Consider the following 14,426-nt stretch of genomic DNA (forward strand, 5'->3'; position numbering starts at 1 on the left):
GCCAGTTCCACAACACTTCTGTCAACATGCTCACCACATCTGTTCTGCTCTGGAGTGTACGGATTTGTGATGATGAGTTGTATACCATTTAATGCCATCAAATCTGTAACTTCAATATTATCAAATTCTAGTCAGCCATCACAATGAAGTTGATAACAAAAATTCTTCACAATCATAACCATTTAAGCAATCTTCTCCACAATCTCAGACTTTTGCTAGAGAAAATATAATCCTGAAAAATCGTAAGTGAAGTACAGAAAATATTGAGGTCCTCCAAGCAATTGTCACCCTGACAGATCCACACAGTTCAGCATGAATCTCTTCTCCGAGTTGTGTGGCTGGCTGCTGTTGCGACAGAAAACTGCTCCTATGCTGCTCACCTTAACACAAGCCTCATAAAATTCTGTGCCAAAGCCTTCAAATTCAACAGCACGTTGCTTCACAAACTGTTGGAGATGATTGGTTGGTTGGTTTGGGGGATTCAAGGGACCAGACTGCTATGGCCATCGGTCCCTGTTGGAGATGACATTTGTTCTGATGACCCAAGTGTTCATGCCACATTTGCAGGGATTCCTTTAACGCAAAATTTGCCTCAGGATTAGAAGGATGACTGTTTTATCACTCGAATCATCATCCTCAATACGTTGGCACTATGTAGCCACATGCTTTTACAATGCCACTGTTTCGGAACTCACACTTGTCTGTCCGTGAATAAAGGTCTAATCCCTTATCCACAGCAAATGATACAGAAAAGATATTTCTTCGGCTACTGGAGTACACAAAACATTATCCATATTCAGCATTGCCAAAGGCTGCAAAATAAATAGTCCTTTTTACTAGTGTATTCATAATCTAATCATTACCCACAAATATCTGCAGTGGTTTTGAAAACTTTGTAAACGATGTATACCACTCAAATTTCTTGACCATGTGATTAGTTGCTCCAAAATAATCAATCCACAAGTGCTTGTCTAATTTTGCACTCATACCTTTACCACAATCAAAACATTTCAGCTTATTTTTGTCTGAAGACTTTTCGTATCTATTTGATGAAATAACATTCGTGCCAATGTTTGTTTACTTTGGTTAACAAACAGTACAATTAACTCATCTCATTTCTCCCTCCAATAAGCACAAATGTTCATACATGCATTAAATGTTTTAGTGTCTGTTGCTCTTCAGAGCTTACCCACCACAACAGTCACAGACTTTTATAACTGTCAGGCAGTGTGTCAAGTAGTCACACCAATAACCATGACTCTTCAGATTTCACACTGAGTTGTGGCATTCGAAGAACTAAATTTTCAAAAGAAGCAAGATGTGTGACCATGTTATTGCCTGAACTCTTGTGAAAACTGCAAAGTTTTAAATGAACAGAATGTACAGCTTGTTTTGTTTTCTGTTCAAACATGGCATATAGCTTGTGCCACATATCTCGTGTATTCTCACAGGCAAGAAACCATGACTTCTGCTTTGAGTTTTGACAATGATCTGACTCACTGCATAATGAGCTTGCCCAGCACATGAAAAGCATCTATTTGTGCGGATGTCGCACCTGTCGACAAAGCCACCGGTTTTTCCTATGTCACCAATAAGCACTTCATATGCGCCATCTGACACACGTAATAAATTTAATATTGGAAACTTACATATAAAAGACACATCAAGTTGCAGACAGGCACAATTAATAGACACTCACATATATCTTTTGGCTACAGCCTTCGTCAGAACAGACAGACAGGTGCATGCTTGAGCACAACTCACGCACACATGACCATACCTCATCATTCCTTTTCACCCACATTTCTGTACGTTTTTTAAGGTATTTGTGTGTAGTTTTACGCAGTTTGACATATTTTTTCCTATTTTCACATATTTGTTTGCACTGTTATGCATATTTTTACATATCTGCGTATTTTTATGTACCTGTGTATATTTTTGTGTACCTGTGCATGTTTCTGTTTGTCTTTAGATATTTTTGACCCATCTTTACGTGTCTTTTCACTCTCCAAGTTCCTCTCACAACCATCAACACCTGTTTAGCCCATTTCTGCATATTTCCCTTTTCCTTTTCACCATTCCTGACACAATGGACACTTGCTCCATCTTTCTGTTACAGTTCAGAAAAGTATCCCTTTCCCACACTAAAATCCAGTCCCACATCCTGTTTCTCAAATTCTGCCTAAACCATGCAATCCCCCCAAAAGGCCTAACTGTAAAAATTCTTCCGTTTTCCCAATGATCTACATCCTGCAAAAACACATCTCCATGGCACAGGTACCACAGAACCACCTCTGCTCCCTCCACAAGATACTACTAGTCTGCAATCCCTACTCCATACATCACATCTCTGAAATTGCATCCCTTGCTCTCCAGCACCTGGAGGAGCATTCCAGACACCACCTCCACAAATTAATCAACCTGCTGACATCCTAGTGTTGCCTCGGGGCACAACTAACCAACCCCTATCGTACTCACAGTGTTCCTCCTCGTCCACCCCTCATAGCAGCTAAACCCTGCCTAGCTGACCTTTCCAACATGCCACATCCTCCCAAACTCCCTAATAACCCTCCACCACATCCAGAGCCAAAACATTCCTGTAACACTGTTAACCTTTCCACCAAAACTTTGAGCTCCACAGAAGTGTCAGTCCTATCCAAAGGCCTCACATTCAGACCTACACCCAAATTTAACCAGGCTGGAGTTGTCAAAGATCTACTCTCCTTCTCCTGATCCCTACAATGAAAGCACTTCTTTGGCACCAATCCCTCAAACCAAAACCACTCCAATTCCAACACTGAACCCTACCTCTTCCAGTTCATACCGCCATCCAACCGGAATCCTCCCCCCTCCCACCTAACCAACCGCACTGCTGGTCATCTTACAAGAATTCCTTACCTCCCAACTTCAACTCAACATCCTTCCACTGGTCCCTTCCTTGGAACATTAACCTTTCATGAGAAGAAAGAACAGCCATACACAACATTAAAACAAATCCTGGCCTAATAATCCTACCTGCAGACAAAGGTTCCACCACTGTTATGAATTGTAGTGACTACCTGGCAGAAGGCCTCTGCAACTTGTCACACTCCTCCACCTATAAACTTGGCCAGAGTGATCCCACCCTAGAAGCCCAACACAAACTCTAGTCCCTGCTTAAAGCCTAAGGCCCTTCCCCAGAACACCTCCCCTGAATCCATTTCCCTCCTCACTCCTATGACACACACACACACACACACACACACACACACACACACACACACACCTTTTACACGGTCCCCAAAATACACAAACCCAACAATTTTAGACGACCCATTGTGGCTGGTTGTTGTGCCCCCACTGAAAGAATTTTGGCACTCACTGACCAACATCTCCAACCAATTGCCAGTAATGTAGCCTCCCTCATCACTCACAGATACCAACCACTTCCTTCGCCAATTCTCCACCATCCCCACCCCTTTACCTCCTGGATCCCTACTCGTCTTACCACTATTGGACACTACCTCTCCCAAGTCCTTCAGACTCCAAACCCAATACCTCATACACCTAACCCACAACCACTTCTCCTCTGAAGAGAAGGTGTTTAAACAAATCCACAGCCCAGCAATAGGCATCTGCAGGGCAACCTTCTATGCCGACCTTTTTATGGGCCATCTAGAGACCTTCCTAGCCTCCCAAAATACCAAATCCCTAGTCTGACTCAGGTTCATTGATGATATCTTCATGATCTGGACCCAGAGTCAAGACATCCTATCTTCATGCCTTTACAACCTCAACACCTTCTCTCTCATCTGCTTCACATGGTCCTCCTCAACCCAGCATGCCACCTTCCTAGATGTTGACCTACTCCTCTCTGATGGCTCCATCCACACCTCTGTCCAACTTAAACCCACTACCCACCAACAGTACATGCATTTTGACAGCTGTCATCCCTTTCATACCAAAAAATCCTTCCCATATAGCCTAGCTACCCAGGGACGGTGTATCAGCAATGACAAAAATCCCATTGCTCAGTATGCTGAGGGTCTCACCAAGGCCTTCAGAGATAGGCATTATCCCTAACACCTAGTCCACAAACAGATCTTCCATGCCATTCCTCCTTACGATCCCAATCCTCCCACCACCCCCAAACACCAGCCACAAAGGAGTCCCCTTCATCACCCAGTACCATCCCAGACTGGAACAACTGAACCACATCCTTTGCCAGAGCTTTGATTACCCATCATTTTGCCCTGAAATTAGGGACATCCTACCAGAGATACTTCCCACCCCTCCTACAGTGGTATTGCATTGCCCACCCAACATTCACAACACCCATCCCTATGCCATTCACAATCCCAGCCCCATGGTAAAATGATCATACCACAGTGAAAGAACCAGGTGCAGAACCTGCTCAATCCACCCATCCAGCACTTCTTATTCCATTCCTGTCACAGTTTTATCTTATCCCATCAGGGGCCAGGGCACTTGTGAAAACATCCATGTCATTTACCAGCTCTGTTGTAATCATTGCACAGCTTTTTACATTGGTATCCCTACCAACCAGCTCTCCACCAGGGTGAACGACCATGGGCAAACTGTGACTAAGAGCAAAGTAGACCACCCTGTGGCACAACGTGCAGCTCAATGTAACACACTTGATTTCAATGGCTGCTTCACTACCCGCGCCATCTGGATCCTTCCATCCACAACCCCAGCTTTTCGGAACTGTGCAGATAGGAGTTATCCTTACAATCCTTACAACACATTCTACACTCTCATCATTATCCCAGCGTCAACCTACGTTAACATAATGTCCCCACATCCTTTACTCAACAGTTTCCACCCCTTTTGTCCTACCATCTCCTGCCCATTCTCGTATCCCACCCTGTTTATTTGCAGCCCTCAGCTAACGCATCTCCCCATAGTTCCCTGCTATTCTCCTTTTTTGTTCCTTTTTCCCCACCTCCCTCCCCCACGATCTCCTGATGCTGCGCCTGTCGGCAGTCTAGTACCTGCAGATTGTAGCTTGCATCCCACTTGATGTTGCATTCCAGTCCAATATGCTGGAGGTGTGTGTGTGTGTGTGTGTGTGTGTGTGTGTGTGTGTGTGTGTTACTGACAAAGGCTTGGCTGAAAGCTGTATGTGAGTGTATTTTAATCGTGCCCGTCTGCGACTTGACAAGTATTCTTTGTGGTAAGTAGTAATCTATCTTTCCCTACATTGCTGATATACTTACATGGAGTTTCCATTGTTTAAACTTACATATAGTCCAATTTTCAATCCCATATACTTCCTCAATACCATTGTATCCCCATAAAACAGTTCATATTTACAAGTGCTAACATTCCAAATAAGAACATACAGCAATTGTTCATGAATACACAAACGAAATGTGCATCTTAATTTCTTCCATCCAAGCATTTCTTCAGAGTAACTTTCTTCACTCCATTTCAGTTTTCTACATCTTTCATTTTCTTATCTTTTTATCTTTTGCCTACTCCCTCCCAGCTCTGTCATGTACAATCCACTTAACTTTCCCCTCTTATTAACTCTCACATGTTGGTTTAGCTGTAATCTCTGTCTTGCATATTACCCGTCTTCTGCCTTTAAGCTCTTAGGTTTTCAAGTCTCAAAACGGTGCAGTCCCCAACATTGTTTTTCATTCTCATCCCGTACGCTAAGTCTCCCCTGATCTGCCATTCTGTGTGACCTCTCCAGTCCCCTTTAACCCATCTGCCTCAAGCAGGAGCCAATGGCTCCAAAAGCTTGTGTAATTACAACCTTTTATGTGTGTGTTCTCCTGCCACTTAGTGAGTACATTTTTGTATCTATACAATTATATTGTCAAAAATTGAATTGTTCTCATTGTTATATATAATAAAGGTGTTACATAATGTTTTCAGATATGTTATTATACAGTAAACTCCTGTTTATCTGAAATGGTCGAGACAGCAGCCGCTTCGGATAACAAAAATTTTGGATAGACCAAAGTCCCCGTTTTCACACAGAAACACCCCGAATTGTGTTAGTACCGTGAAATATGATCATAAAATGTGTGATGGGTATGCAGAATGTCACTGATATGGTTGTGAATAAGCCTGCACGTGTTTGACTGAAAAAACCATGTTGACATGTTAAAAAGGTGCCAAAGTATGATTAAAATGCCAAAGTATGATTAAAAACTCAAAGTTTTTAAATGCTGAATAACAAAGCTCATTTATTTTGTGTTCTTATAGAAAAAAAAAGCACCTTATTTGGCAGCAGGAAAAAACAGGAGTTTTAATTTTATTACCTACTCTTCGGTATAAAAAATAAACTACTGTACAAAATTATGAAACAAAAAGTTTTAACTTATGGATGTTGAAGTTCCAGGACGCTTTATTAGAACTTATTTTTTGGTAAAAAAGTCTGTAATGGTTTTTTGTTTTTTGGCTCACGATACTTTTGTTGCGGCAATATATCTCCAACTTTGGAAACAAATGATTTCAGCATAAGTTGCCTCCTCCTGTTGGCTGATGTACTGCAGGGCGGTTCGGATCACTTGATATCTTTTTCTCTGCTTCATCATCTGACACATACTCTTCTGATGCTTTCTAATTGGTCACGATTTGGACAATTTCTTCCTCGGTCAAATGCAAAAGTCATTTTTCGCCCACTCTTCACCATCTTCGAAGTTCGTGTCTTCCCAACCCGGTAGCTCCTCCAGTAAACGCACCAAAATTACATCATTTTCATCTGTTTCTGGCATGTCAGCTTGAGGTTTGGTGTTGCCTCCTTCTTCCCACCACTGATGGGTTGCCTTATGATCAAGAGTTTTTTCCAAGACCTAACGAGAGAAATTGGAGGAATTAGATTCCAAGCTTCAGCAATCCAATGACTGACACTCAAAACATCGATTTTTTCTTTCTTTCTTTTTTTTTTTTTTTTTTTTAAAAAAAAAAAAAAAAAAGAGCTTGCACATCATCATCTTTAGCATCAATCGCATTGATTAACTATTCCAGCAGTTTGTGTCTGTAATGTTTTTTCATCGTCTCAAGAACACCTTGAACCATTGGTTGTCATAGAGATGTGACATTTAGTGAGAGAAACACAACTTTGATATCCCCATCTTGTAGATCATTTGGATGAGGAGAATTTTCCACATTAAGTAGCAATTTTCGAGGAAGTCCATTCTCCTCCATCTATTTTTCTACTCTGGAACAAACTCTGCCTGGAATCACTCTTTGAAAATGGAACCATTCATCCATGCCTTAGACTGATTGGTGTACCACAATGGCAACGGTTTATCAGCTGGTTGCCATCTAAATGCTCTTGGTGTTCTGGATTTGCCAATTAAAGTAAGGTGCAATTTACGGCTGCCAGTGGCATGCGAGCACAGTAACTTTTTCTTTGCTTTTTTTATATATACGGATGCCATTTCTTCTTGTTTAGAGGTAAAGGTTTTTGTTGCCAACATTTTGTAATTCAACCCAGTTTCATCACAGTTGTTAAGTTGATCACCAGTATAACCTCCTTTGTCAATGATTGTGTGCAGTTTCTTCCTATAATCAGCGATAGTGGCCTCATCCCTGGATAATGATTCGCCGCTGATGGCAATTTCATGAATACCATGCTGCTTCTTGAACCGAACCAGCCAGCCATCACTTCTGAAGAATTCTTGCTCCTTTCCTTCAATCAGCTCATAAAAAGACATCGCTTTTTGACGAAGTAGAGGAACTGAAACTGGCACACCTTCTGCTCTTATTTGATCGTGCTACAAAAATAAGACCTCCTGTAACTGGGAATGAGCACCTTTTCTCATTGTTTTTCAATATTTCACTGTGCTGCCTGATGCTTAGAGGGAAGAAAATTTTTCAATTTCTGATCGATCTGTCTTCCAATAAGAAATCATGCTCCTACCGACATTCAAATCCACAGCAACTTTCGAAGGGGGCTCACCAGCATCAATTCTCTGCAAAGAGCAAGCTTTTGTCCAAACAAGATCACATTCTTTTTCATTTTGCACCCATAGTCACATTCAGCGTTTTTTGTACTGACACTCAAGTGATTATGTTTTGGTTTTGGACACTTATCTCTGGACATTTGAAAGCACAAAACATTAAACTGAAAACACACAGACACACGACTTGACAACTCTTGAGATGCACTAGATAAAGCTTTTGACTTTTGAAACCAGGCTGTGGCAATAGACGGCAATGGAATGAGACCACACAATACGAACAAAATACACGCTAAAACTTCAACCAACACATGCACGGATTGAAGACACTCTGACTTTTGATATGTGCCAGTGCACTGATTAGCAGTAGTCTGCCAAAAAATACAAGTAAATGCATGGCTCCAGGCAACTTGTCAAGTGTCAGTCTAGATAGCCAAAAGTGTAGCTGCACAATGTGTCAGACAGTGCCAATAAGAGTCGCAAAAAATCGGAAAGATCTGTTCGGATACAGTGGATTTCAGTTAAACACGGTTTGGATGAAAAGGAATTTACTGTATTTTTTTTTTGGGGGGGGGGGGGGGGGTAATGAAACAACTTTTTGGAGTGTAAGGTGTAAGCTTCATAGGGTTAAGTTACTATTTTGTTATCTCATCATCACATAAGTAATTAAATTGTAACTTCATTGTCCTGCATACACTACAATGTCTAGTTTTCAGTGCTCGCAAGTACACTTCACTTTCAGCAAGTGTTTTTCTAAAAACACTTATAGTGATGACACCACAGATTGTGTGTTTTTTGGTCATCTTCTGTTTTTGTTGAGTCGTGTACACTATTTGTTTCTTATGTAGGGTCATGTGTAATTCTGGGGGGTAGAGGACGCTCTTAAAAAAAAAGGGGGAAATATGAGTGCAGGGAATCGCAAACAATAGTATGAGTGCTGAGGAGACTGATCAGTAAATTTTTATATTAATTTGGTCATTTATTACTTTGTTGTTCACTCCGCTCTTAACATGTGAGCATTTTCCTGTAGTGTTAATTTTCTGTTGTGATTGTTCATTCCAATACTTTTCATATCCTGTTTGATGGTTCACGTGCATGCTCTATCAAGCATTTGGCAGAGGTAGATGGCTATTTTCTTACTATCAGATTCTTATTTGGTCTCTGTATCTAGTTTTGAAATTTCTGCCAGTAGTTCCGGACACACTGATATACTAGTCCTGTCAATCAAGTACTCAAACAAGGGGTGTAGAGTGCATGGAATATGCAACAATTTTTGACTTCAGGACTTTGTCAAGAACAACAGTTTGGAGGTAAATGTCCTAAAGGCGGTGCTCCTAGGTTGTGAGCTAAAGGCAGGAGGAAGTGGAAAGATCCCTTCTTCTTCCACTTGTATCTTGCAAATGGTGCACTGCAGAAAAAAAATGTTATATTTGGAACAAACACAAACTTGCTAGAAAATCAAGCTTCTTTGAGATTTATTTCCCATGGAGCAGAAGGAAGATGCCTGCCAGTATTGTTGATGAGAAGGTATGAGGCCTGACAACCGATGTGATGGTGTGCCCAATAGCAATACACTTCTTCCTTGATACCTTAGTCAGTCAGTTCCCCCCCCCCCCCCCCCCCCCCCCCCAACATAACTTCCTCAAGATAGGTTTGGAGGGATTGGTGGACAGAAGCTGCATCCTTCAAGAAGTTATCTCTTGGTAGGTAAGTGTTATAATTGTACATTTCACTTTGAATATCTTGTCATATTATGTCGTCATATTTTTGGACAATCCTGGGTCACTCTTCTTTCTCATTATTTTCTTTGCTATTATACCAAGTGTTAGTTAGAAATTTGTACCTGGTGCCTGGTACCTTGAATCTGTTGGATACTGCCATCACAATTATGCAATCCTCCTACCTCTTCAACAATTCTGTTTTACTTGTTTACAGTTTGTTGTATTCAGTAAGTATGTTTGTTTCTCTGTTTCTTTTTTTTTTCACAGCAAATAGAATACTTTCATGTGTAGTATTTATATTTGCATGAAGTTTATTTATTTCTTCTGTTTGTTCATCTACTATACACATACATCATCCACAAATTTGTAGCATTAAATAATGTTGTATATTTTCTTTGTAATTATTGTGTCAAAGATTACATTTTCTATATGGTCGGTGAAAATGTTGGTCAGTGTTCCTAATATTGGAAGATCCCAACAGTGAGCCTTTTTTCCATAAGTAATATTTACTCTCAAAGCCGTGGTACGCAGAATAGTCTTATTTTAAGGTTTTTGGTTATTTCTCTAATTTATCTTTCCATAATTTGATGAAAGTGAAAATCTTGAATGATAAACCAATGACAGTGCAAGTGCCAAATGCTACAGCATCACAAAATGTAAGCTATCACCATACTGTTCCCACATGACCAGTTCTGGGCGTTTACATCAGCTCGATGTAATTTCATGCTCAAATGAAGAAAACATGTGAAATATATGGAATATTTCTCTTTACGTCAAAGCTTTCAATAATTATGGCACTAGAAACAGAGTATCTTCGCAGAGAATGGGCACAACATGGAAAATGAAAGGACCTCTGTGGATAAAATTGTTTCCCTTAGACCAAGCAATGAGATATTATTCTTTTCTGTAAATTGTATCTGTGACACTAGAAATATGTATGCACAAATGGAAGTAACGAGACTATTTCAATAGTAAAAGTTAGTATTATCAACATCAGGCATACTTTAAAAATATTAAGACTGTACTTTGTTAAACTATACAATAGTCACACAGGCACCAAGATTTTTTATTCCATAGCATTTTTTAGCTTACTTGGATTAGTCTTTTTTATATAAATACATTCCATAACAAAAAAGAAAATCACACTAACAGAATTTAGAAAAAACTACAGTGCTAAGACCACTGACTGAAATTTACTACCATCCAACAATTACTCATGCACACTACTTTGAAGACCGCTTTGGATGGCACACTCTCTCTGATTTAGGAAATACAACTCCCACCTACTCACAGATTCCCTTGCTCAAGAGCATCCATTAAAGCATTCAGCAATGAGAGGTACTGTTCCAGATTGTATTTGCTGTTCTCATGTAATTTCTGTAGTCCAAGTTCTACCTCAGTATCTGAAATGGGGTCCACTGATGGAAGGGGTGAACTGTTCCACAATTTACGAGCTGATGCTAGGCAAGTATCTGGTATCTGCAACACATCATTATGCCATATACAAAGCTATACAAATTACATCAAAGTGCATGTAACTTTTAAAAAAGTATAACAGATTAAATTATAAAATTGTGATACAGTCTTTCAGGCAAGAACTTACCTTAAGGAGGTATGTCAGAACAGCTGATAGAAACATACAGAAAACATGATACTAACCTTACTTTCAGATCTATTAGTTCCTTCTTGGAGGAGGAGGAAAGGATATACTGTGAAAGGTTAAAAAGGGAGGACAGGTCACTCAGGCCCCTGGAAGAGAGGAATCTTTCTATTTTGGGGATATCGGGAGACAAAGAAGAAGGGGAATCAAAGACAATACTCTGATTAAGCACTGTGCCACAGATGGTGATGACGAAAAAATAAATTAAGAGGACCAGAAATGAATAGCTCAATTAAGAATAAAAGAGAGAGGGACAGAGAGAGATTTTACGTCATTGAAAAAGAATTCTTGGGTAAATAAATTACCAACACTAATAGTTTATGAACTTAATATGCAGTTGCCCAATGTCTTCCCAATTCTGCAGCATGTAGCGATGTGAGCTTGTATACTTTTAAAGATGCAAAAGTTTTTTTTTTTTTTTTAATTTTAATTATTAGAGATGACACACAACATTCGTGTTATTTACACTAAACAGCCAAACTTTGATGTTAAATTACTACCCTGATTTTCTGTTGAATGCTAGGAGAAAGGGAGCTTACAGCCTCATCTCCTTACTGCTTCTAATAGTATCTACAATGACTAAAAGGTTTATTACTGAATATAAAAACAATCATAACTCGGCAATGAGAGCCACTGCCAACAAGAAATAGCTAATAATATAGAGCACAATGTGACGATTGCACAAGCAGCTTCAACAAAACCAAACAACAGAGGTTTCTGCATAAAACAGTTGTTGCCAACCCTGCAGCAACTTCCGCTGTATAAAAGAATGTATTGTTATGAATATATCAGTGAAGAAGCAAAAAATATAGCACTTGAATTTTATTCAATGGAAGCAATGTCTCACCTCTAGATTAATGGTAATGGTTGGAAAATGTTTATGTACTGTTTCCACCAAATTGTCCAGCAAGTTGATGACTGATGCTTTTTCTGAAGGTTTAGCAAGAACAATAGCTGGCCACAATGAGTTCAACATTGTCCAGTCGTGCCTAGTTACCAGTGGGTTCTGCTTTGGACCCAATAAAACATATAATGCACCCTGTAAGAAAACATATTTACATTCCATGAAAAGAAAAATTATCTTCAGGAAATACTCAAATATACAATGAAATAAATGGGAGTACAACACACAATTCTGCTGGTAAAAAATCATAAAAAAGGTAAGAGCAATCTTAGTTTTCAGAACAGCAGGTTGCTTGATTAGAACCTTTGTCCCAAATATAGAAGTGCTTTCTTCTTACCTATTTTTATCAATGTGACTAGGGGTTTTGAATCCTAAAGTAAAGTACCGGTACGAGCCATTTTACATATTTGTATTTACATTTATCAAGCACATGAAATATTAAAAAAATGGGGGCCAGTTCCAAAAAATTAACCTAGTTATCTCTGCATACTAATTTCAGCACCATCACTATTTGAAAAGCAAATATTTTAGATATTGAGTGTTTTATTAGAAATACAGCTCCGAAATTCTAATCATCAGTGCCCTATATGACTAATTTCACTTCCAATGAAATCTGAGTAAATTGTGTGCTGGATCACATTTCGTAGTTAAACTAAAGCCTCCAGACCTGTAAAGTATTATTATTTGATAACATCTAATCTTAATCAGCTCATTTATTGCACTGACCCAGCAATTTGGTACCTGCACCATGAAAATGGTATCTTATAATTTCATTTCATGTTCTTAAGAGGTGTAGATAGCATTAAGAATAACAGATACATTGGTAAAAGGGGTGTGCAGTGGTGCTAAATTTTTAACAAGCATTTCATGATTGTTACTGAAAAGATGGGGTTCTTACATTCAGTAGATACTGCCAGGAAACATCTCAAACCAGCCATTATAAAACGCTTCAGTGACATGAATATGACCCTCACTATGCCAGTACACATAATTTCCAATATAAAATATTTAAAACTAAAAATTTCTTGTGGTTATGATAACACATCAACGAAAGTTAAGAGTTATCTTCTCAGTTTAAATATATAACCAGTCAATTATCAGTGGTATATTTCCTGAATGGTTGAAATATGTTCAAGTTAAATCTCTGTTTAGAAAAGAGATGAAGAAATGACACCAAATTTCTGTACACTTTCACTTTTTCCAGCATTTCTGAAAATATTAGAAAAATATACAATCAGCATCTTTACTATTTGACTTCAAATAATATTATGAAATGTCGTGTGGCTAGGGCCTCCTGTCAGATAGACCAGTTGCCTGGTGCAAGTCTTTTTAACATGAAAAGGCTAGATTGCTGCTGTTTGGAGATGGTACAAATATTATTGATAATTAGCAAATCAAGAAGTTTCACAAAGTTTGTTAAAGAAATTTTCGTGGATGTTAATAAATGGTTCGTAGGTTTGAGCCAATAAACTTCGAAAAACATACTACATGCACTTCAGAGCTTTTAAAAAGTTTACCCATCAGGATATATCCAAAATACAATGAGAAGCAGACAGAAGAGGTTGACAGTGCTAAATTCTTTGGATTACAGCAGTATAATAAATTCACCAAAACTGAGAAATCTATTGGGTTCGGTTAAGGATGACCTTGGCCTGAGGAAATGTGGTGTGTACAAGATTCCTTGTTAATGTGGGGCAGTGTATATAGGCAAGACATGCCGCACAGTACAAGAACGCTGCGATGAACATCAGCATCATGCACTCCTTCGTCAACTGGAAAAGTCGGCAATTGCGAAACACTGTCTGAATCCAGGACATTGGATTATTTATTAAAAGATGGAAGTTTGATCACCGGTATCATCTTTCTGGGATTGTATCATTAAGAAAGCAAGAGCAATACATATCCGTACAATAAATAATCTCATCAACAAGGAAGCGGGATTTCAACTGAGCACAGCCTGGAACTCTGCACTGCCTGCTATTAAATCACGACACGAAAATCAAGATTCTTCGATAACAGACCTTTCATAACATTGGTCTAGTATGGTCGTTTGTGAGTAAGTCTGGCCGCATTGTTGGCAAACGCAGCATACAGCGCACGCGCAGGAGAGCTGCTCTGTGATTTTCTGCAGAGGGAGTTTGAATATGGCACCATCTGTCTGCAATTATTGCGCATGCACGATTTCTGTGCCAGAGCATTCTTCAAGCCTATGTTCTAGA

At 39.3% G+C, this 14,426-nt stretch overlaps 1 protein-coding gene across 1 annotated transcript in view; it reads right to left on the minus strand.

Annotated features, from left to right (window-relative positions):
- The window catches only part of LOC126266948 (proteasome activator complex subunit 4-like), a 201,710-nt gene that overhangs the window by 96,904 nt on the left and 90,380 nt on the right, over positions 1-14,426 (minus strand). The window contains exons 19-20 of the mRNA XM_049971660.1: positions 12,151-12,342; positions 10,935-11,122 (exon numbers count right to left, since the gene is read on the minus strand). Coding sequence (XP_049827617.1) covers positions 10,935-11,122; positions 12,151-12,342 — 380 coding nt within the window. The remainder of the gene's footprint in view (positions 1-10,934; positions 11,123-12,150; positions 12,343-14,426) is intronic.

Source organism: Schistocerca gregaria, chromosome 4, assembly GCF_023897955.1.
Source record: "Schistocerca gregaria isolate iqSchGreg1 chromosome 4, iqSchGreg1.2, whole genome shotgun sequence".
Classification (NCBI taxonomy): Eukaryota; Metazoa; Arthropoda; class Insecta; order Orthoptera; family Acrididae; genus Schistocerca; species Schistocerca gregaria.